Consider the following 24,605-nt stretch of genomic DNA (forward strand, 5'->3'; position numbering starts at 1 on the left):
TCAAATCTGAGCTCACTCACCAAAACTGGCACCAATGTGGCATAGTGAGTCAGAAGACTTTATTATCTGCTTCTGTATTTCTGGGCAGGAGAGTGAATCCCTTCCAGCTCCAGAGGGCCTGCTTGTTTGCTGTAAATAAGGTAAGATATTGCATCAACAACCAATCGCAAAAGGGTGTTACAGGTGTTTCTTTATTTCAAAATTAAAACGTGAATATTTTGTGTACTACGTTTGGTCTTTCTTTTAAGCAACATTTTTTTGTGCTGTATCCACAATCACTCTTGTCACATATCTGTCCACCTATTACTGTTTACAATTGATTTAGTCCTGTTAGTGTGTCCTGTCACATGCTGCATCTTAATGTAAGCATTATGTGACCACTGTGTTTTTCAAAGCAGGACATGCAAGACACAAGATTGCCCTACCTAAAGTCATGAAATGTCTATCCAAGTAGTCTACTATACTAAATTAGTCTACTATACTAAATTAGCATAACATAAATTGGCTTTAAAGAAACAACGGTAAATCTGGCAGGTATCAGAACGGACTAACAGCAGTGTGTACCAGCATATGCTTTAAATAAAGCTAATACAACCAATTATTGCTTGAAACAAAGCAGCTAATTTTAATCAGTTTTAATAGCTTTTTAGTAAACTAATATAATTTTTTTTTAAGTCAGTGGTTCATTGACAGTGTATGTGACAGCCTCTCTGAACCATAATTAAAAAAACAAATAATTCATTCAATTCTGCTATTCTAATGCAGAAAACAAATGGTTAAAAAGCTAGTCCCATAGCTTTTATTGTATTCTGTCTGTATCATGTCTGTATTTATAATCTATCTTTCTTTGTGTCAGGTGAGAAATCTATTTTTCTCCAGCTGTCAACATCCACTTAAAATTAAGTTAATTTACAAACATGCATGAGCTTTAAAATCGACTTTTACAACTTTTTAGTCTTTAGTCTTTTTTTACAAAAAACATAGACTGTATATTATTAATTATATTAATTATTATTAATATTAACAGTCTATGGTAAAAACATAAACACAGATGACTGTACCATGTCTGTTACGCAGGGGTAATAGTATTAAGTTTGGGCAAACTGTCGTGATGTGGAAAAACACAGTGAATAATATAGCTCTTAGTGGACTTATTTGTTATATTGACTTTGTATTTACTCTTATAATAGTAGGCTAACACAACTGCTTTAGAGGTGTTTTCAGACAAACTTGAACTGAGTATATGAAACTGAGCTTGGTCCCCGGATGGCTGAATAAAGTAGAACAATCCAGTAGGCAGACAGTGTGAGAGAGAGAGAGAGAGAGAGAGAGAGAGAGAGAGAGAGAGAGAGAGGACAACCCAAACACAGACGGTTAGCAGACAACTATCAAACTACGGCGGCCTGACAGCCATTTAAATTAACTCATTCTTCAGCGGTAAAACAAAACAATGTGACCAAGTGAAAAGGACACCTTGGTGAGGACTGTCAGAAACACATGACAACCAACTTTGGTTGTTGTGAGAGGCGCACCATGGCATCTCAGTCGAGGTAGGCAGACACAGCCGCAGCTAGCTGCTAGCAGCTGGGCGCTAGCTTCACAGCCTGATCGGGTAACTATCGTTAATTAGCTAGACACGGTTAGCCAGCTCACTAGCAGCGCACTTTACCCAAGTAAAGTTTTAGTTTGAAACTCTGTGAAAATATCAGAAGAAAAGCTAACTCTAGTAATTTTCTGTGGTTATTGTAAAACTGACATGAAGGGTTTTTGGCTTTGATAAGCAGTTCGAGGAAGAAGTGGAATCAGCTGGAAAGAGCAGGCTGGTTAAAGGGGCTGCTGTGTTTATAACTTACAAGCTAGTTTATGTAACGTTAAATTAAAGCAAACGTTACGCATACTTTGAATTTCTGTAACTTTAACCTCATGGGTCGTGTTCTGACTAACTTGGATTTTGGGTAACAAGTTGAATAACAAGAAAAAACTGGTTTGACTCTGTATTAATGTCATTTTGCTGTAAAATAACCCTAAAAATACAGGGCAGAATGACTGAGACTGAAGCACAAGTCAACCACTCTGCTATAATAATCTGAGCAGGAGAGATACAATTTATGTTTCAGTCACCTAAATTGTATGTGTGAATTTACACAATAAAGTTAATGAAAAAAAAAACTTTAAGGCACAATAATGCTCAACATAGGGCTGGAAGATATGTTCATAATCTTTAGGGGTGTGCAAAAAAAATCGATTCACTTTCGAATCGTGATTCAAGCTCTGCCGATTCAATTGAATTCATTTTTTATTTGTTTTAAAAATATATATATTTTTTTATTGTATGTCTACTGCAATCACATGGGAAAAGTAACTACATTTACATACTGTGAATCTTTTTTTTTTTAATCGAGAATCGTTTTTGAATCGGAAATCGATTTTGAATAGAATCTTGAGCCTGAAAATCAATATTGAATCATGACATTTTCTGAATCGTGCACCCCTAATAATCTTCTATCCTGATATAGGTAATTTCATATCTCGATAAGATATATATCTCGATATAGCATGTTTGTATAATCCTGTGTAGGGCTGCAACTAATGATTGCTTTTACTGTTGATTATTTTCTCGATTAGTTGTTTGGTCTATAAAATGTCAGAAAAATGTGATCAAGGGCCAAGATGCCATCCTCAAATGTCTTGTTTTGTCCACAACTCACAGATATTCAGTTTACTGTCATGGAGGAGTGAATAAGATAGAAAATATTCACATTTAAGAAGCTGGAATCAGAGATTTTTTTACGTTTAAAAAAAAATGTCTCAGACTGATTAATCAAATTATCAAAATATGCCGATTAATATTACATAAATATTGTCATAACGCAGTTTGGCCGATGTTTTTTTGACATTGTGATAGAAACGATATAGAAAAATACCTGTATAGGCTATACAATATACATTTTTATATAATTTTGATGATATAAATCGTCATATCGCCCAGCCCTAGCGGACAGGTTGTCATGTCACTTTTTTATTCTACATTTATTCAGTTTCTGGCATTTGTCATCTGGGATTGGTAAATCCGTACACTCCAAGCTCTCCCATTCACCTTGGTGGAAGGCTCTAGTCTACACACGGGGTACAGCAAATTTTAATTTGTTCTAAAGACAGGAAAATTGCCCATCAAACTGCCTAGGAGCAGCCAGACTGCTCAGAATATTTGACATTGGTCCAAACAGGTTTATGTTGAGCTTGCATGTTAATTGTGCGGAATGCAGATGTGAGTAATTATTAAACTCACTGTATGAGTGCTACAGTTTATGTTTCAGCCTCATCAATAATTTAAACCCCGGTATTGCTAGCAGAAGCTGTTTCTAATTATATTCTGTAAGTTGCGTGCTTGTGTCACATCATCAACATGTACAATCATGAACAAAATGTAATTTTCATGTTTGATTTGGAAGACTAATGCGTAATTTAATACAGGCACAGTATGTTGCTTTACCCCTGGGTAGTACTGTGACTGGGCAGGGCCAGGTTGTTCTGTTCTAGTAGTTTGGCCAGTCTCTCTGCTCCATTAATGAGTAAGTGCTCATCTATTTGGCTTAGTCCCAAATCTGTGCTGCTCCACTTGTTGCCATGGAAGCATCCCATTGGGGTGGCTGTCAGTGAGGATGATCAACACTGCATTTTGGGACGAAAAGTACAACATTTCAAAATATGGATAGGTGTGCACTTTAGTATATTTCAAGTTTTAAACAGGACGCTTGATCCCACGGGGCCTGCTGTTGTTCCACAATGTAATTTACTATGGTGAACAAGCTCTTTTGCCATTTGCATCATATCTGGACGAGTAGTATCCATTTGATATCTGCATGTTATCTTTAGGGACTAGAGAGAACAGATGTGAATGTTGTGGTGAATCCTCAAGGCGTCTGTGAGTCTAATTAACTTTTCAGTTGATATGATGGGCTGTCTTCTCCCATTAGACCCTGCCCCATGGGTAGATAAGTCTGTGATAAGATGCCATAAATTTACAGTCTCTAAATTTTCTGGTGTCTTTAGCCAAAACTGATTTTATCATAAGGATCAGTCAGATTCATTGTTCTGGGGTTTATAATCATAGAAAATCTAAAACAAATACAAAATACATAGAGCATGTCACTAATTTCAGTTTTGACATTTGAGGCACCTACTGCATCTTTTTACTGGGTAATTGTATTGTAACTAGAGTTACAGAAATAATGCACTTGTTAATGCAGTGCTGACTTAAGATCTGTGTTTCTTTGTAATATTCTACAGTATACACAATGAGAAAAGGAACCGTCTTCGCCTCCGAGCATGGGAACAGAGGAACCAAGAAGCGAGCCAAACCAAAGAACTCAGCCCTGAGAATGTGCCACTATTTAGGGAACCATACAAGGTAAAGACACACAACAGTAGTTGAATGATCTAATGATAGCAGTTTTCACATATGAACTCCAGACAATGTCCGAAGTCCGATGAATCAGGTCTTGACGTATTCTGGAGTTTCCCTTTCACACGTGTAGCACACAACAGAGACGCCCGGTAATGTCAAGATAATTTCAGGTTTTCAGTGCATGTGTGAAAGGGGTTGATGACACAGGGCTTCTACTGTAGTTGTTATGGATAAAAAGATGCTTATTTTGTTTTTTTTAAAGTTGTAAATGGTCAGTACCATAACATGGTTGTATTTCATGTACAATGTGTGAGGAATCTCAACAAAGACGTTGTTCTTAAAATGTACTGGTATTACTGGTAAACACTATTGGAAAACAGTAAAAAAGAAATGGAAAATTATATTTCAGAAACAAATCTGTTTGCAGACAAAGGTGTTTGGTTTCAGAGGTCAGTCATTCTTCAACTATACCTTTTTAAAAATTCCAAAATCCTGTTTAGTTTTACTAAATATATACTATATTTGTATGCAAAAAAACATGCAGAGGATATAGCAGGATTGTTTTCAGAGAATTATAAGAATGTGTTTTAGACTATAGAGTAATCTGTCCTCTGTTAACATAACTAAGTGTTTGACCTTTTTTTTTGCAGACAAACAAAGGGGATGAGCTTTCCAATCGAATCCAGAGGATGCTGGGCAGTTACGAAGATGTGAATAATCCGTATCCCTTTGCCATTGAGCCTTTACCCATTCCTACTTATGTAACCTCCTCACAGTCAGATCAGGGTCAGCTAAACACAGATAAACCAACCAAACCTCCATTCCATAACCAGGTCCATTACATGTCCACCCAAAGTCAGAAATCCCCCTCTAGTAACGGTTACTCCTCTCAGCCCATGGGGACGTTCACTACCTCTTCTCCTAACCACCATGGTCATTCATCAATTTTCTCAAATGCGTCTTTGAACCACAGTCAGCTCAGCTTCTCAGCACATCAACAAAAGTGTGAAGCCCACTCAGATCTCAGGGAGTGTGTCAGCCTTCCCCAGGAAATGTCTTCTCAGTCTCCTGATACTAAGCTGCCACCCTTCCCACATTCCAGTGACCATGATACCAATGGCATGGACACTAAGGACACCTTTGATAGACATCAACTTCAAGGTTCCACAGATCACCCCTCAGAGTCTGCCAGCACCATGGATGTTTCCACATTTAACCTAAAACAGTCCCCCAAAGATACATCTCTGCCTCAAGCCAACAAGGGTAACACACTACCTTCCCAGACCTTCCCTTCACTCCTGTCGTCGAAGCAGCCCAGCGTAGTCATGACCCAGAAGCCAACAGCGTATGTGCGGCCCATGGATGGTCAGGACCAAGTGGTCAGCGAGTCACCTGAGCTGAAGCCTTCACCAGAGCCATATGTATCTCTACCGGAGTTAATCAACAAATCTGACGTGGGCAAAACGAAGATATTGCCACAATTTTTGGAGGCGAGTATATTGTCTTAGATCTCATAACTGTAATACGATATCATATTATTTAAAATGTAATATGGCTGCTTAGCATAAAGAATAGAATCAGGAGAAAACTGCCAGCCTAGCTAGAAATACTCCTGCTTCCTTGAACTTGCTACTTGTTGTTTTTGTGCTTTGGTTTTTGGACAGATCAAACATACGAGCTATGACATGTTAATTAGTGAACTTTATAGATGCTGGTAGGTGGATTTCATTACCTTAGACAGAGCCAGGCTAGCTGTTTCCCCCAGTTTTCAGTCTTTATGCAAAGCTAAACTAACCGACTGTGGGCTGTAGCTTGGAATTTAGCATTGAGATTGGAATTGATTTTTATCTAACTCTCAGCAAGAATGCAAATAAGCATGTTTCCCAAAAATTCGAACTATTACATTAATAGGAATAGCAGTAGTAACAGAGCTGTAATCCTGACCCCATTTCCAGGCCAGCAGCGGCCATCAACAGGCCTCAGTCTGTCAGGCTGATTACGTAAAACCCACAATGGTCATGGGCTTGTGGGAAATGGCTGCTATTACAGAAATGCATAATAAACAACAATTTTCTAAAGAACATATATCCCTAGATAGACAACCAGACATCATACTGGTGGTGAGCAAGGTTATATTGCAGGGCTAGATTTTTTTTTATATTATTCATGACTACAAATGTGAGTTTGATTGTGAATTAGATTTTGGTGCAGGAAACCTGGAAGTTCCAGTTTTACTGTGGCTCTCTATGCAATACATTTGTCTAATACTATAACAGAATCAGAATACTTTTATATGCTAGATTATTATATGAATTATATATTGAGTATTGAATTTGAATCCGAATTTGAAAACAATATTCATTTTATAATTATATCTCCCTCTTCAGTAATATAGATATAATTGTCTTGCGATATCATATACCACTAAATCTCTTATTTGGTGCTTCCAGTGACTGTTGGGGAGGTGATACTACTTATTATTTCCCAGCACTGTGAATATACTGTGGGATTAGAAGATTGTGTGCCTGCTGATCGCAGGATGTTCCCTGAAACATCTTCATAGTTTTGATATTCTTGCTTGACTGTTCAGGCATTTAAAAAGGTCTTAGACTTGCTTTGTTTGGGACAATTTGGCTGAACTCCAGTTCAACTCTATTCATAAACACACACACACACACACACACACACACACACACACACACACACACACACACACACACACACACCCCTTGCACCTGCAGCACTCTACACCTCCCCTTCCCTGCCTGCAGCAGCACAACAGTGCTGAATATGTGGCTGTTTTTGCTGCTAAAGCTAATCCAGTGCAGAATATCTAGGCAGTTACTCATTCCCCTATTTCTCACCAACACTTCACTCCTGAGTTAAGTTCCACATCTGCAAAAAGCCATGACATTTTTGGATATACAGTATAATCAGAAATGTCCTTTTAGTTTCCAAACTATTGTACTCACATTACTTCTTCACTATTTCTACTTCTCAATGATATGCTATTCCTACACACACTGCAGAGTGTCCTCAGCTGCCTCTGATAACTTCACCCCTGGCCTCAGCAGCAGAACAATAAATGACCTTTGTCACCAACTTACATAACTGCTCTGGCCCGTTCACTCTGACTTTATCTCAAACACTGTCCATTCAGAAAGAAGTGCATTATATTCATAGATATTTTTTTGTTTTGTCCACCCACATTTTATATACATGGATCAGACAGAATATATGTTCACTTATACGATGTAGGATTTTTAAATTTTTCTCTTTTTTTCAGTGCTTATTGGTCTAAAATGCAAAGATCAAAATGGGTTATTTGTCTCTACATCTTCTGTTATTCTGGTGTTGATTTTAAATGCCTCAATTAAAACAAATCAAACAAAAGAATAAATCAAAGTGCAATACACATTGTTAATAAGTATTTCCTTTTTTATGTATGCATTTACTATGCCATTATTTAAATGAAAAAACATGTTAAAAGGACAATTATTTAGCTTTTTGGCTTTAATAACTGAATTGTTTTTTTATTGTGACATCAATTTTAATGCCACATTAAAATCAAACCGCTGCCCCTAAGCTGTTCATTTCACTAATTTCATTTCGGCATGGACAATATGTCTCCATCTCAAAAAAGAAAAACGTCGCCTGCACCTCTTCATGAAAAGTAATATCAGTACTTTGCATTTAGTATTGGCACGTCTGTGCTGCTCTCTACTGGACAACACTGAAATGCAATACACCTCTTGACTTTGTTTCCTGTGTTGGAAATACACATAACAATGTTTAATTGGATTTCACTTTTTTCTTTGTTTGATTTGTTTTTATTCAGGCATTTTTAATATTTCGTACTGTTCTGCTATAATATATGTGTTTTCAATTCCCCACAAGTTACAGTATACCTACAGATGATTTGCCATATTGCAGGTTTTAAGATAAATGACAGCTCTTGTATTACAACTGGCAGTGCCCCTAGTAGGGATAGATATGCCTCTATGCGGGTGAGATATAGTTGCACTCACTGCATGCAGCACATCGACAACAAGGAGTGAACAATCTGAGATGAAAATGGGGGTAGGATAAAAGCAGATTTAATAACTACATTTTTAAATAATATTTTTTTAAAGTCTGTGAAATACCAAAAATGGTTTGCTCTGAAAAACATTAGCCCCTAAACAAATCTTTCTATGTTTGTTCTTCAAGTTGAATTGAAATTGAATTGAAAAAAATGTTTTTCACTGTCATTTTGGAAACTCAAAATTATTGCTTTCCTTTTCTACAGACAAGGACAAATGAAGTTCTTTGTGTCGAGGACATCTTGAGGGTAAGTCCAGATGTTTAAATTCTAATTTACAGTTGGCTATTGTATTATGCCATCTTAATAATGTTACATTTTAGTTCAAAACATGTAAACCCCCTGTTTATACAAATATATGATTACTGACTCACATATAAGTAACTCATCCGTCCAAAGTGTCTGTACCTCCTAATCTAACCACTTCACCCCAGCTTCTGTTCCTCTGTTTTTAATATTTACAACCTATACTTCTACAAGAAAGTGCTGAAAGAATTTCCATATTGTGTCTTTAGCAAACGATTAGTTATTGGTACTGTTGCTTTGCCCAATAAGGCTGTATTTCCAGTAGCTGCTTCACAATAAAGCATTCCAGCACTTTGCTGTTGAAAGCACAACAAATGGGAGTGTACAAGTCATGTTGTGCGATTGTTGATGGGGATTGGTGGGCCTGTAATAAGGGAATGATTGGCAAATTTTCACAAAGTGTGTCTGTATTATCTCCTGTTACTGGGCTGTGAGAGCATTTGGAGATAAACCTTTATTTAGCTTTCTTGCAACAGCCATCTGCTCCGGATCTAAAGTACTGTCTTTATCATTATGTTTCTGTGTATTTTCAATTGTTCACTCACCTCACAGCTCCACTGAGTTTTCAAAGATTAGCATGTGAGCTACTGACCTGTGCTGGGGAAATACTTTAAAATAATCTAGCAACATATAGTGCCTTTGTAGCAACCTTATATTTATTTGATTTATACAGAGTAGTTTATTATACTGTTTATTTACTATAGTAGCATGTTGTGCCAATTTGGACTTTCAGAACATTTTGCAATTTCTGAATACGGAACAGCTGCAGTCTTGCTGCCAACAGCCCTGTTTACCTTTTCCCAAATATGCTACACTGAGATCCCGATACTCACTAAAGCAATCAAAATTTTAATTTAAGACCATTCAAATTTTCGATTCGATTCTCAGATACTTTGTCTGTTAAGACTTTATGAACGGGTATCAGAGGTTCTAATGTGTGTAAGGAACCAATTCTGCACATCATCACACTGCCACCAATGGTCTGAGAGTCACAAAATATAAATATCTCAGCATCTGGATGGATGAAAAGCTCTCCTTCAAATTTCCCATTGATAATCTTGTATGCCGACTCAGGCAAAAAAGTCATGTCTCATAACTCTGCCTTGAGTATCATAACCGTTCATGTCTGGTACACATCATTGTATTTATTATGAAAGTGTCGGGTGGTCTTCTCTCCATGAAGGCGTGATACTCATTGGTATCTTTTTATCTATAAGGCTCTTATTGGAAAACTACCACACTACATTACAGAACATCCCTGTTACTCAGAGGGACATTATCAGACTCGCTCTGCTGACAGGCTTTTGCTTCATGTTCCACGAGCTCGGTCTGAAGTTTTAACTTTAGTGCACCTGACTCCTGGAACAAATTACAACACTTCCTTAAAATCAACTCACTTGTGCCTTTTTAGAAATTTAGAAATCTGGTTTTAAACCTGCAAACTTCTACTTGTACTTGCTTTACATAATTGTACTTTCTTTTGCATCCTTATTATCCTAATTTATTTATCAAATATTTTTTTTCAATTCAGAAACTTTTATTGTCTTTATCTTTCTTATGATGGTGTCGCTTCTTTTCTGTGTTTTACACAGAAGGTTGAACGAGTGAATGTATGTATGGTTTGCCACCAAAAAGCATAGTAACGTGAGTCATGTATTTTAACCCTTTGTAATGCAAAAAAAAAAAACAGATTCCTCTGACCAGGCGACTCCTGGAAAATCCTAGGAAGCATCAAAAATCATGTTCAAAGTTACTTCGCATAATACCAAATCTACTGTGATGAATAGTGACTGAACTTCTGACGCTGTTTGCATGCTTTATATTGAGTTGAAGACACATGAGTTAGCGTTTAGAGAAGCTACTCGTGTCTGTGCCAGGTGCACCTGACTAAGTGGCCATAGAATGTATAAATATTGCATATATGAATTATAATGCGTGATATGCATTGCATTTGCCCAGTGAGATGAGATTCCATTATGCATTTATTCACATCATTGCTAATTTTATGTAAAAGCTTTATAAAAGTTTGTACAATTGGCATGTCAGTAGGCTCCTAGCTCATCGCACTCTTCTTATTCCCCTCCACAGGAAATGACCCACTCGTGGCCCCCTCTCCTGACAGCTATACACACACCTAAAACTGGTGTACCCACCAAATCCCCGTTCCAAACCAAGGTAAGAGCCTAAAGGTTAAGAAAAATTAAAATCTATTTTGATTTTACGCTCACAGACGTTGCCGATATGTACATAGAGGGAGGGGTCTTGTTTGCACTAATCCTGCATCCTCACTTGTGGTACTATCTTCAATTAGATGCTCGATGAGCTTTCCCTGGTGTCGCCCGAGGTCAAGTTGTCAGCGCCACAGGAAATTGACTTAATTTGCACACAGGATATTTCATAATGTAAGATTACCATGCACTTTGAAGAGGACTCTTATGTTCAGAATGGATAAACCCTTTCGATTTGAATGACCTCATGGCCTTTTGTCTCACACCACTCAAGTCAAATGTTTCATGGCTTCACTACTGCTTAAGCTCCAAGATGAGAAAAAATATCAGGTTATAAGGCCTTAAGTCTTGTTAATTAAAGTTCCCTGGGCCTTTGGAATAAATTAGCCCCACATCATCACATACCCTTCACCCTACCTAGAGATTGGCATGGGGTACTTTCCATAAAATCAGCTCTCAATGCAAATCAAACCAGCTATTAGGTTAACTGAAATAAAACCATGGCAATCTATAGGTATGGTGAATGGTATGTGATAATGTGGGGCTATTTTAATTCCAAAGGCCAAGGCCTGTGTTATAAGGAAGAACATTTATTTATTTACGATACATTATTCATTCACAAAGAAAATTGGTGTCCTTTAAAGGTTGGCTTTTTCCTCATTTTTTTAATTAAGGCATTAAGATCAATTTCCAAAAGATGTTTTTTTTTTTTTTTTTATTCCTCTTTTTAGTCAACTTTAGCATGGGTTCATAAACTTATGAGTGCCACTGTAGATGCAAATCTAAATCAAACAAATGTGTAACCCAGGTTAAAGCTTGCTTATGTTTTCTTCTGTGTCTTCATAGGAATCAGAGCTTGTCTCCTCATGTCCAGAACAAAGTGAGTAATGAGGGAATGAGACAGAGTACAATTCAGGCACAGAACAAAGATGCACATTATAATAAATAGAAATGATGTCACTGTATCATGAAAAATAGCAGGGTTAGAGCCTGTTATGTCTGGAATGGATCTGTCATCATGAAGCATCTGCTGTACAACCTGTAGATAGTAGATACATTTGGAGGTTTGATCACCACTGGTGACAGTTGGTGTGGCGTTAATATTCTCCTCTCTTCTCTCAACTTTTAACATCCATGGAGTTAAAGCAGCACCTCGCTAACAGACCTTGCCCTATGTTTTCTCCAAAGCAATGTTTCTATGGTAACTTGTACAACCACTCTGCCCTATTATGTGAACTTGCCACAAAATACCAGAGGAGAGAAACAACCCTACAATTTTATCTCAAGTTAACCTCAGCTAAGAGTAAGAGGCAGTCTCACTTTTCTCAGGCCTTCTCCTTTACTGATTTACAAAAGCACCTGTCTGTTAATGTATTGGCCATTGCAAGTGCAAATTACAGAAACAATTGTTTGACTGCACGAGACAGGATTTAGAAACTAGACTCGGGTCATTCACTTGTTCAGTCAATCAAATATTAAACTTTCATTCCCAAAGCAAATTAACTTCGGTCTGCCTGACCAGATATTATCTCACCAATGTTTATAGAGTATTTTTGTGGCTGCATTGGCTATCATATGCATGACTAAAAATAGTGTGTCTGCTGTGTGTTCTATTTACTATTACATTGAGCAAGAAAAACTGTTTTTGTGCAACAGGTGTGCAATTTTAGACATAAGACAGAGTTTGGGAAATGCTAACAAAACATTTTAGGAACAGGTTACTGTAAAGACTGAACTGTAGAAATGATGCACCAGTCTGATATTCTTGACATAAATGTTGTGAGTATCCTGATTAATTCAGGACTTTAATAAAAAAAGTAGCAGCAGTTGTATAATCTTTGTTCCTGGAGATATAGCTGTACGTCATCTGTATTTTCATTTTTACAACAATCATTGTATGAATGGTGGTTAGTGTTAAACACGGCCCACCTGCAGTGCATGGAATCCAAATCCATATTTGTGTGACATGTACATGTAATGACTTTTGTTGGACTAATTTGTTTTATTTGTCATTTCTTTAAAGAAAACTATCCTAAAGAATCCTCTCCTGTAGATCCACCCCAGCTCATCCAGCAGAGCTCCTCATTGTAAGTGACTTGGCTTTTTCTGTGCCATAATTTCAAAATATGATGCGCAGCTGAACTGTAAATTGCCAACCTGAGGACCACTGGCTGCCTATAGGCTGTATTCAACAAGCCATACAGACAGCTTACAAGTATTTTCATTAGGGCTGCAACTACAGATTATTTAACAATCAATTATTTTCTGCAGATCATTTTCTAGATTGTTTTGTGTATAGAAAATAATGAAAAATGGATTTCCCACAGACCAAGATATATCATCTTGGTCTGTGGGAAATCCATTTTTCATTATTTTCATATTCAAATATCTTGTTCTATTCGACCAACAGAGTAAAACCCAAAGATATTCATATTACTATTATAAATGACAAAGAAAACATTTGAGAAGCTGGGAAACGCTTCGTATTTTTGCCTGAAAAATGACTAGAGCGATTAGTCGTTTATTTTTCTTTTTTTTCTGTCATCAACTAATTGATTAAAAGACTATTCGTCAAAGCTCTAATTTTCAGAAAAAAACAGAAAAGTTTCTCTTATCGGTTTCTTCCCCACACATAATATTTGCCAAACACAGTTTACCAGAATGATTTTTACTTCATTAATCCTATAACACTACTATGTGATATTATAGTGGTGTTTTGTGTGTGGTCGCTGTAGTTCATTTGAAGCAGCCCATTCCAGAGGGGTAGAGTCCACTAGCTCCAGCGACTCGGACAGTAGCTCAAGATCAGAGTCGGACAGTGAAAGCACCATCGAGAATCCACCTCAACTCCCTGTGAGCAACTCCATTAAAACCGAGGTAATTGCTGTTTGTCCTTTTTTGTTTAGGACACATAAACATGCATTATCTGAATTGTTTGCTCTTCCTCATTTTTTTGAAATCATGTGTTTGTGTTTGTGTCTTTTTTTTTTAGCCGGATGCTCCAGCAGTGGCCCATGGTGATTGGCAGTTGGGGAACTGGATCAGGTCCAGCCAGCAGAACTCTGGCACTGAAAGTCTAAGCGGTGTACATGTCTCTGAGAGCCCAGCGCACAAACAGCCACCGCCCACTCAAAGCTCCAAGCCCTTGCTCAGTGTAGAGGTGGTCGACTCCACCAGGGAGTCTAAACCTCAGCCTTCTTCTCAGCAAAAAGAGTTTACTGATAAGCTTGCAAAACTCCAGCAGCACAGTGAAAGCCCCCAGGACAACTATAACCATCAAAGTAGCCAAGAAAAACCCTCTGCTGACTTGAAGAGCTGTAGCAGTTCCAGGAAACTTTCATGCAACACACACTCCTCAAAACCAGCGAAGGCAAGTTGCTCAGATTGCACTGAAGCAGTTGTCAGCGTGAAGTGTGAGGAAGTTGTCGCCACACGAGACAAAGACCCCCGTTTCACAGATAGACCCAAGGTTAAGACGAAAACAGAACATAGCAAGAAAAGCAAGGACAACAGTGACACTAAAAGAAACTGTAAGAGGACTTCTAAACACAAGTCACTTGACAAAGGGAAGGCTGGATCAGAGCCTGTTGTCACGGTGGTGCTGTGTGGTCATTGTCCATCGTGTGGTGTACAATATCCTAACCCCTGCTCCTGCCCCACCCAAAGTCCTGCTCAGCCTGACCAGCTGCCTCCTGCCCCACCACTCAGAATCAGTTGCACCAAACCAAAGCCAGACACCATCTGCCAGAAGGGCACCAAGATCTCTCACAAAACAACCCACAAGCACTCAAAGAAGACAGGGCAGACAGCCAAGAGTTCTCGGGTCCCCCACAGGCCTCCTAGATCCCTGCTGGTGAAGATTGATCTAAGTCTGCTCTCAAGAGTCCCTTGGACCTCCAGCAACCACCAGGAGATACCCAGCAATGCAAAGAGATCAGCACTGGTCATAGAGCAAGATGGAGGGGGCAGTGATGCTTCTACAGCACACAAACTCACCAAAACAAGCAAAAAGAGTGTATCGCAAAATGTGAGAAATGTAAGAGTCTAGGTCTGTTCTAGTTAGCATACATGTACATTATATTTTTATTTCAATGTGTGTTTTATTGTCTTCTAGGCTGAGGTAGACCATACACCTCTTCCCAGGAAGAAACAGAGGCTGGACAGCAAGAATGCCTCATCAACTCATGCTTCTGTCAAACTGGAGTAGGTCCCTTAAATCAGAGGCATCCCATACTTGTTTTTTGTACTAGGGATAACATTAACATTTTTAAAATGAAACGTTCTTTCTGTTGTGGGAGTGTGTCAAATCACACAAGCTCTCTGATTTTGTCACCTACAGATGTTCCAGCAATTCAAAAGAGGACAGAGAGCGAAAGAAGGCAAAGAAAATTCCTGTTCCTTTGCAGCAGCCTCTGACTCCCAAAAATGCTGCTAAAGGTCCAAAGGTGCACAGACGCAGTACTGGAGAGGCCCAGGAGTCTAGTAAGGAGGCTGTGAAGAGCATAGACACCCATAAGCACAAGAAGAGCAGTGGAAAGCACGCAGAACACCCACACTTTGAAAAGGTAACAGTATATAAGCACCAAGCTTACAAATATTACTGCATTGCTTCTTTTCCCGAGACAAGCCTCTGCAAATTCTCATGATTGTAACCAGTGAAAAAGGCTTACTAATGAATATTTACATGAAAAGGGGAACCATTCAAATTGTAACCAAATATCTGCCCTGAAATCCTAGAAGAAGCCCCCAAAGAGCAGCCTCGCCATCCCATCATCATCAAAGCCCACAAGGGAAGCTTTGAGCAACAGGCCCTTGGTCAGATTTGAGGACAGGTAAAAATCCTCTCTGCTGAGCTGTTAAGTTGTTCTAAAATACTGTTTTTGTTGTGTCCCCTAAAAGCCGGTTCTGTGTCTGGACCTAGCTGGAATTTTCTCCCCAAAATGTGATATTTCCTCTATTTCCAGACTTAATCTAGTTGTGTCAGTTTTTCCATGGGTAAAGAAAATTCACAGAACAGTGACAGTTCCAAAATATTGTCCAGAGACAGTTTGAACAGTGTACCAAAACCTTTAAATTAAGTTTGATGTTACTTGGTGCCACATTTAATGGGGACTTCCCTGCTGTCCTTTTAAAAGCTACAGTAAGAGATAAAATGACTTTCAAAGTATGACCAAATCTGCATCATAATTGAGATCAATTTTCCATACTCTTTTTCTCCTGTGTGGCCTTTGTCTCCTCTGTCTTTTAAAGATTTTTTTTCTTTTTACTTAAATGTTAAGTGCATGAATATATCAATCCAACCCTCAATGTCATAAATGTTCACTGCTGACTGCCTTTTTAAAATGACCCATTTTGGTTGGAATCTGATGAATTGATGGGATTTTGGGGAGTGGGAGAATGGGCGAATTGGATGGCTGTAATAAAGTGTTTTATTCATACAGTTATCTTGACTTTTGCAATTGTTAGGTACAGCTTAACAATTGTAGCTATGTGATATATTCTTTGACCTTTTTAGTAAATATAATTCATTGTTGTTTAGTTTATTTTTCAGAATATGACATTTCCGGATTGGTATTAAAGCTATTGCCTCTGATTTTAATGCAATTGTTGCCACAGTTTTATTAGGAACAATGCATGCATTTTGTATGTGATGACAACTTTTATTGTTCCGAATTGTTAGTTGTATATTGTTGTAAGTCATCTAATAAAGCTTATTTTACCTGTAGGCATTATCCTGTAAAGCATTACATAAAGGAGGCCAAAAAACTGAAGCACAAAGCAGATGCAGAAGTAGGTTCTCTTTTTATTTGTTTTGAGTTAATCTAATAAAATGACTGCATTCTACCCAGTGATACAAGAAACATATAACCAAATTGTATTTATTTTTGCTCTCTCTGTAGTCAGATAAGCACAGTAAAGCTTTCAACTACCTGGATGCAGCCATGTACTTTGTTGAAAGTGGCATTGCGATGGAAAAAGATCCACACATTTCAATGTCTTCCTACACTATGTTTGCAGAGACAGTGGAACTGCTCAAGTACGAAACCACTTTTATCATTATCTGCACTATTAGTAGTTTTTGTAATTATTAGTTTGCATATTTGCAGTAAAACAGTAGGCTCTTCACCTTGTCATGGTCATAGATATTGAGATGTTTTTTTTTTATATATCCAAGTTAAATTTCAAGCTATAACGTGACGGTTTTGGCTCAATAACTGAATTTGAGTCATGCATTACAGTACTTTTACTGCCACATTCTCCACTCTCTCAGGTTTGTACTGAAACTTAAAAACTCAGTGGACCCCTGTGCTTCACCTTCAGAAAAGGACTTTTTAGCATTATGGTAAGGTGTAGATGATACTTCATGTGCTGTTTGTCCACACACCAGTATTTCTCATGCCATCCCAAAATATGATGCGATGGTTGTGGTTTGTCTCCTGTTTTAGCTTTATTTTAAATGTTCATTTGTTGTCATTTATTAATCAGAGAGATGTTTATTTAACTCCATTGTCATTCTGGAGGTTGTATGTCATAAAAAAAGTCATAATAGCCATAGTATAGTATGTCATAAAAAAGTTGTATAAGAGAAGTATAATATGTCATAAAAATGACACAAAAATGGCATAGTATGTCAAAGAAAGTCATAGTATAGTACGTCATAAAAACGTCATAGTATATCACAAAAATAGTCTGCTTTCTTTAATAAATCATTTGAATTATGAATAATTTAATAACATTTCATTGTCTTGTAGTTTGAAGTGCCAGTCTCTCCTGCAGATGACCATGTTTCGCCACAAACACAAAACTGCACTCAAGTATTCAAAGACCCTCACTGATCACTTCAGTGTAAGTATTAATGTATTACCATAACTCCTTATTGCCAGTTTAATTGATTTGCAATTATAATAAGTAATATCCAATTAATGCAAAATGTAATTAAGTAGTTTTACTGAGTTGGAAAAGTAGCTCCTATGTATAGATACATACATTATAGTTAATGTTTTTTTTTGCCAATTAAATTTGGACCTCTTTCAGAACTCAACAACTCTTGATCCTCCTGTTTTAACACCAAAGTAAGTCATCTAGTTTGCATGTTACATTCACTGTTTGGGCATACTAGCACTTAGCTGTCATGGTTGTGGCACATAAAAAGTCTTGTCCCTGTTTCCTTTAGAGTCACAGACACCCCGTCCTACAAGCCCAACATGCCATCTCCAGCCCACACATCCACCAGTTCTGGTCCGGGCTCCCACCACAGTGGCAGCGGGTTGGTTGTGGATACTGTCGGCAGCACTGTGGCAGTTCCCCAGGCCATTGGACAGGTGGCATTCACCTACGTCAACATCACTATGTTATTCTTGAGCGCGCATGACATCTGGGAGCAGGCGGAGGAGCTGGCACAAAAAGGCAGCGGTAAGAATGGATGGAAAAGAGACGGTGTTCCCAAACTTTTAAGCTAAATCAAAAACTCTTCTAAGGCAAGAAGCTACATTAATCTGAAAAGCTCCTTGATATTTATTGTGACACAGCCTTAAAATAAAATGGATTAAATAAGGATACTTTTTTAACAATAATAATATTTTTAAGTTTACAGTACAGTGTACAGTAAATAAGGAATTTAAGTAAATAAAATCTCAAAAATTTTAAGAAGAGATTTAAAAGAGTATACTGAGCATACTGATACTCAAGCAGTAATCAGGCTCACAGGGAGATAGGAGATCACAGATATAAGCAGGAGTGCGACCATATGGAGGAAATATTTATTCATAATTCAAATTGAAAGTCCAAAGAGAAATTGAAAGTCCAAAGAGAAAACGAAGCGAGATCAAATTAAAAATATTATTTTTTTAAATTTTCCATTTGGCTTTTACATTTGGATTTAATATTTGGCTTTTGAATTTAAATTAAACTTTGGCTTTTCCATTTGGATTTAATATTTGGCTTTTGAATTTAAATTTAACATTGGCTTTTAATTTGGATTTAATATTTGGCGTTTGAATTTCAATTTAACATTGGATTTTAATTTGGATTTAATATTTGGCTTTTAGATTTCAATTTAACATTGGATTTTCATTTGGATTTAATATTTGGCTTTTGAATTTACATTTAACATTGGCTTTTCATTTGGACTTGACACATGTCAATGTAAATGAGGAGGCGTGGCCAAAAGGCTGGTGGGAGGGTCTGAAACAAAAGGGATGCAGAGGCACCTTATGAACAGCAGGGGGAGCTGACTGCTGGGGAGCACACTGTTGAGGAGCATCTGTCTACAGCTTGGCCACCAGGCTGGCTTATCCTCTTATTTCACATGATAGAAACTGATGATGTAGGCTAAACACAAACGACATTTCATGCAACAACAGTAAAGTTTTCATGTAGATACTATAATTGGGCCCGTGTTAGTGATGACTAGATTAGGACTGTATTTAAAGCTGATTCTGGTTTCTAACTTCGCCCCAGGTGTGTCTGTTTAAAACACGGACAGAGACAACTTCTCTCTTCTGATGTTTTATTTAATTAAGCAACAGTACAAACATGGGTGTGGGTAGCTCTGCTACGTGTGTTTGTGTGTTGTCAGATCTCGAGGACACACACACACACACACACACACACACACACACACACACACACACACACAATCTCAACCGGGTAGTCATCGTCCGAACTGCGACCTCTCCTTTTTCTTTCTCTCACTTTTTTCTCCGGGTGGTGCGCGCAGTGTGAGGTGCATGTCCGCGCTATTCTCCGACACATACTCACAACGATCACTCCTGATTGACAGCCTTTTGTACAGTCTGTGTACTTTTTTGTTCATTTGATTTCCGATTTTGAAACGATATCCAAATTTGAAAAATGGGTCATTTTAAACCTTGTTAATATTGATGACAATGTGTTCAAACGGAAAACGAGCCATATTTCAGGAAATAAACTTGTCCATGATTCTATTGAGAGACTTCCAGCTGACAGCGGGGTCTGTGAGCATCACTGGCTGGCCAGCAGGGAGGCGATCCCGGCCGCCACCAGCTGGCTGTCAGACTGGAGCTTCTGACAACATTGGAGAAAATGTGCAGTTGGCCATCAATGTTTGTAAAACTGCCCATATTCAAACTCTACACAGTTAATTGCTCGCATAAAAAAGTCTCAATAGTGAATTTAGTGGTGAAATAGCAGGCAAAAATTTTAAGAAGTTTCCAGTTGTTTGCTGCTGCTGCTACGGCAAACTCCCGATCTAGATTATAGAATCGATTGCTTTTTTATAATTTCCATCTGCTATTTCACACACATTTTCCTTTTGAGCACATTGTCATCAATATTAACAAGGTTTAAAATGACCCATTTTTCAAATTTGGATATCGTTTCAAAATCGGAAATCAAATGAACGAAAAAGTACACAGGCTGTACAAAAGGCCGTCAATCAGGAGTGATCGTTGTGAGTACGTGTCGGAGAATAGCGCGGACACGCTCCTCACACTGCGCGCACCACCCGGAGAAAAAAGTGAGAGAAAGAAAAAGGAGAGGTCGCACGATGACTACCCGGTTGAGATTGTGTGTGTGTGTGTGTGTGTGTGTGTGTCCTCGAGATCTGACAACACACATACACACGTAGCAGAGCTACCCACACCCATGTTTGTACTGTTGCTTAATTAAATAAAACATCAAGAGAGAAGTTGTCTCTGTCCGTGTTTTAAACAGACACACCTGGGGCGAAGTTAGAAACCACAATCAGCTTTAAATACAGTCCTAATCTAGTCCCTACTAACACGGGCCCAATTATAGTATCTACATGAAAACTTCACTGTTGTTGCATGAAATGTGGTTTGTGTTTAGCCTACATCATCAGTTTCTATCATGTGAAATAAGAGGATAAGCCAGCCTGGTGGCCAAGCTGCAGACAGATGCTCCTCAACAGTGTGCTCCCCAGCAGTCAGCTCCCCCTGCTGTTCATAAGGTGCCTCTGCACCCCTTTCGTTTCAGACCCTCCCACCAGCCTTTGGGCCACGCCTCCTCATTTACATTGACATGTGTCAAGTCCAAATGAAAAGCCAATGTTAAATGTAAATTCAAAAGCCAAATATTAAATCCAAATGAAAATCCAATGTTAAATTGAAATCGAAAAGCCAAATATTAAATCCAAATTAAAAGCCAATGTTAAATTTAAATTCAAACGCCAAATATTAAATCCAAATGAAAAGCCAATGTTAAATGTAAATTCAAAAGCCAAATATTAAATCCAAATGGAAAAGCCAAATGGAAAATTAAAAAAAAAATAATAATATTTTTAATTTGATCAATGGAAAATTTAAAAAAATAATAATATTTTTAATTTGATCTCGCTTCCTTTTCTCTTTGGACTTTCAATTTCTCTTTGGACTTTGAATTTGAATTATGAATAAATATTTCCTCCATACGACCATGCAAGGATGTTAAAATATCAGGAAAATCTCAACAACAAAAAATCTATAACTCACAGGTGACCAGTTAAAGGCTGCAGGGATTGGTGTGTGACATGGCTTCTTACTCTTGCGCTTTTTGTGTAAGTTGCGGTCTCTGGATGTTTTACCTACTGAGACCAAAATAAAACGTCTTCCAATAGTCAAGATTGGAGGAGATAAAAGCATGATGAGGACCTTCTCTAGATCTGCAAAAAAGTAAAGGAATGACCTAGTCTTGGTTAAGACTTTTGTCCCAAGAGCATCCAAAAGAGATCAGAGTCAAAAGTTATGCCTAGATTACAGCCTCTAATTTCAGCAACAACCTAATACAGGACACACTACACACATCGATGGTACCAGGCTATGAGATTCATTTGGTGCATTTCAATTCAAGCCAAAAAGCAATTTCTGTAATAGATGGATGAATCTGAGTCATATCAGTGTTTTAGTTCTGCTAATGATTGTTTTGGTGTTCAGTGCTTTTAATGTTTCTGTATATTTCAGGTATGCTGGCAGAGCTGGACACAGTTATGGGCCCATTGAGCCTAACGTCAAGTATGAGCTCTATGGTCCGTTACACGAGACAAGGCGTCCACTGGCTGAGACTGGACAGCCAGAAGGTAAAGTGACCATCAACCTGTGAACCCTTCAAGCTGCCCCTCTCTCTCTTTACTTCACCTCAGTGTTTAACTCTGATACCGACCTGGACTGTCCCTCAGGCTCGTGTCAGTTTTCTTTACTTCACATGGATATTAACTCATCGAAAAACGGTAGACAAAGATGTCCTCTCATGTGATGTAATGATACCACACTGATCATTGCACTTGTTATTTATTGTTTTCTCTCATGTCCACTTTGGTGTCTCTCTCTTTCTCACACTTTCATGAACATGGGTTACATCTGCTGTTATTCACATATTTCATGTCTTGCACCTACATTGTACCTTGCTGTTCCTCTTCTTCATCAGTTAAGGTGTGGAATCATGTGTGATTCACAGCTCTTTATTCAGGAGTGACCTTAACTAAATTTTGATGTAAGCAGATCAAATGTAACCAAAAGTGCAATTTGGTGGCTCTATAATTCTCCCCAGCCTTATCATGTGGTTGTGGTGCAAGTCATGACTGAGATCTTATTTATTAACACAACTTTTGTTATTAATGTTACTTTAAGGCACAAAAATCATTGTTCAAAAGTATCATGTTTTGTATTTAATTTCTCTTAAAAAAGAGATTAAGTTTCCCTGTTTCAGTCTGAAAGATTGGTTTGATTTGGATTCCAGGGTTTTGTATAGTAAATCCTACATTGTCTCCCACAAATCAGGGAGAATTACCCATGAGAATTCAGGTGTGCATGACGTCATTTCTTATAACATTTGTATTGGTGACACGGTCTCATCTTGACTATGTAGGAAGTAGAGACGAGTCAACTATGGGGAGATTGTTGCAGAAGCACTAATACAAAATCAGTTTATTCTTTTTTAGCTTATCCCTTGTTGGCATCTGTATTTTCAGTTTTTCAAATGAGTGTTGCCAGGTTTACTCAGCTCTAGTTAGATTGAAACACACTTTTTGTGCCATCATAATTGCATTCATAAGGATAAAAAAGTGCCATACTATTAATTACACGTTTGTCCTACCAGGGCAAAGTGCATGTTGGATGTATGTTGAAATATGTATAGATTATTGAGTGCTGCCCATAACAAGGATACATTTGGACATGAATAATGAGATAAGGAGGCAAAGTAGGAAAGGTTTTATGATTTCAGGGGAGGCATACCCGCAAGGTTCAGTCTTTGATGAATGAAGAAGTCATTGTGTGTCAGGAGTAACTGTAGCATCGGTGGAATTTCAAGGCATAAAACATTTCTTCGTTTGCATCTTGACTCTTGTCTGTGTCGTAACGAATAATGATTGGAATTTTTTAAGAGCTGACTAGATTTTATTCTTGTCATCCTGTTAAAAAGAATTGCACTTGTGCCCTCCTTCTAATGGAAGTTGTACGAGCATCAAAGTCATCTTAACTTCTTGCAAGAACAAAAAAAGGGGAAGGGATAATTTTACATCCCAGACTTTCCTTAGGTATAGTGGTGGATGTAGTGTTTGACATGGCCATGTTTGTCAGTTTGAGTTACCTTTCAAGTATAGTAAGACTACCGGTCGTTCAGCAGATATGAAACTACAGTAGTGTTCCCTTTATTTGTTTTTGCATCAGGAAACTGCTTTCCTCTGTTTCCCACAATTATGTTGAGAAGAAAAAGTTGAGTTGCAATATGTTTACTAAATCTGTGGGAGTAGAATAAAAGGCCAAACTGTAGCTTATTAAAATATGCACTTTGTTGAGTATTTGTTGTTAATTTCAGGGCGTTATTGGACAAAAGAACAACACGTTCCCAAGACCTGCAGGACTGTGCTAGTCTTTACTGGTTTATTGCAACTTTGATTTGAAGCAATAAAGCGAGGGTTTTTTGGTTCAAAGTTTTTAGTAAGGTGTTGACGTAGTTATCACAAATTACCAGGGATACAATAATAATCCGTATGAAATGTGGGAAAAGAAACATTGCTTTAGATTAGCACATTAAAATAGCGCGTTTCTTGAAATGAATACTATTGGGTTTGGAAATGTTTCGCTTGTTAATTCAGTTGGTGTGTCTGTGTGCAATTACACGATAAAAGGGCTAAACGAGGATCACTAAGTGTTCCTGACTTTATTTTCTCACACAAATGATATTTTTTTAATTAAGGAGCGAGTACACTGGTGCCACGGCATTTGGTATTATTTTTGTGTACCGATCATCAGCAGGCTGCTGATAGAAATGATCTTTAGAGTTTCTTACAGCAGATGTCTACGTTGCGTACAGGGTCATTTTGGCATTGGACATAATAGTGCAACTTCAACTGTTTTGTCTTTTCCAACATGTGGCTTTATTTCCATCATCCTCGATTGTTGGTGTTTCATTTATGAATTAATTAATCTGCAACAAGTTTACACTTCTCGTCCAAATAATTATTTACTGGAAAAAAAATGTTAGAAAGGTTTTTGAAGGATGCTTTTTTTCCTTTTGTGAAATATGTAAAGAATTTGTGTTGCAGTGTACAGAGATGAATAAACACTGGAAATGAATGTATTGTTGTTAACTCTTAATTTATTGT

The 24,605-nt window shown here is 37.8% G+C and overlaps 1 protein-coding gene across 3 annotated transcripts; it reads left to right on the forward strand.

Annotated features, from left to right (window-relative positions):
- Window positions 1-1,308: 1,308 nt before the first annotated feature.
- Window positions 1,309-24,574, forward strand: aff1 (AF4/FMR2 family, member 1). Of its 3 annotated transcripts, none has more exons than XM_031317545.2 (19): window positions 1,309-1,550; window positions 4,291-4,411; window positions 5,059-5,898; window positions 8,697-8,738; window positions 10,884-10,970; window positions 11,870-11,903; window positions 13,047-13,110; window positions 13,759-13,900; window positions 14,016-15,050; window positions 15,138-15,226; window positions 15,363-15,588; window positions 15,764-15,855; window positions 16,750-16,813; window positions 16,924-17,060; window positions 17,295-17,366; window positions 17,776-17,869; window positions 18,059-18,096; window positions 18,198-18,436; window positions 21,961-24,574. In XM_031317545.2, the coding sequence occupies exons 1-19, from the start codon at window positions 1,498-1,500 to the stop codon at window positions 22,083-22,085; spliced, it is 3,594 nt and encodes a 1,197-aa protein (XP_031173405.1). In that variant the 5' UTR covers window positions 1,309-1,497; the 3' UTR covers window positions 22,086-24,574. The 3 variants fall into 3 exon arrangements, with proteins under 3 accessions (XP_031173405.1, XP_031173404.1, XP_031173406.1); XM_031317544.2 differs by having other exon boundaries at window positions 1,310-1,550; window positions 15,761-15,855; XM_031317546.2 differs by having other exon boundaries at window positions 1,510-1,612; window positions 15,761-15,855.
- Window positions 24,575-24,605: the final 31 nt, after the last annotated feature.

This window comes from Sander lucioperca, chromosome 14 (genome assembly GCF_008315115.2).
Source record: "Sander lucioperca isolate FBNREF2018 chromosome 14, SLUC_FBN_1.2, whole genome shotgun sequence".
Taxonomy (NCBI): Eukaryota; Metazoa; Chordata; class Actinopteri; order Perciformes; family Percidae; genus Sander; species Sander lucioperca.

Bases quoted from the DNA above. Each gene is read 5' to 3' on its own strand.
- aff1 (XM_031317544.2), top strand. From the start codon at position 1,498: ATGACAACCAACTTTGGTTGTTGTGAGAGGCGCACCATGGCATCTCAG. The intron at 4,412-5,058 runs GTAAAGACACAC...TTTTTTTTGCAG, and splicing joins TATTTAGGGAACCATACAAG to ACAAACAAAGGGGATGAGCT. The intron at 17,367-17,775 runs GTAAGGTGTAGA...ATTGTCTTGTAG, and splicing joins AAGGACTTTTTAGCATTATG to TTTGAAGTGCCAGTCTCTCC.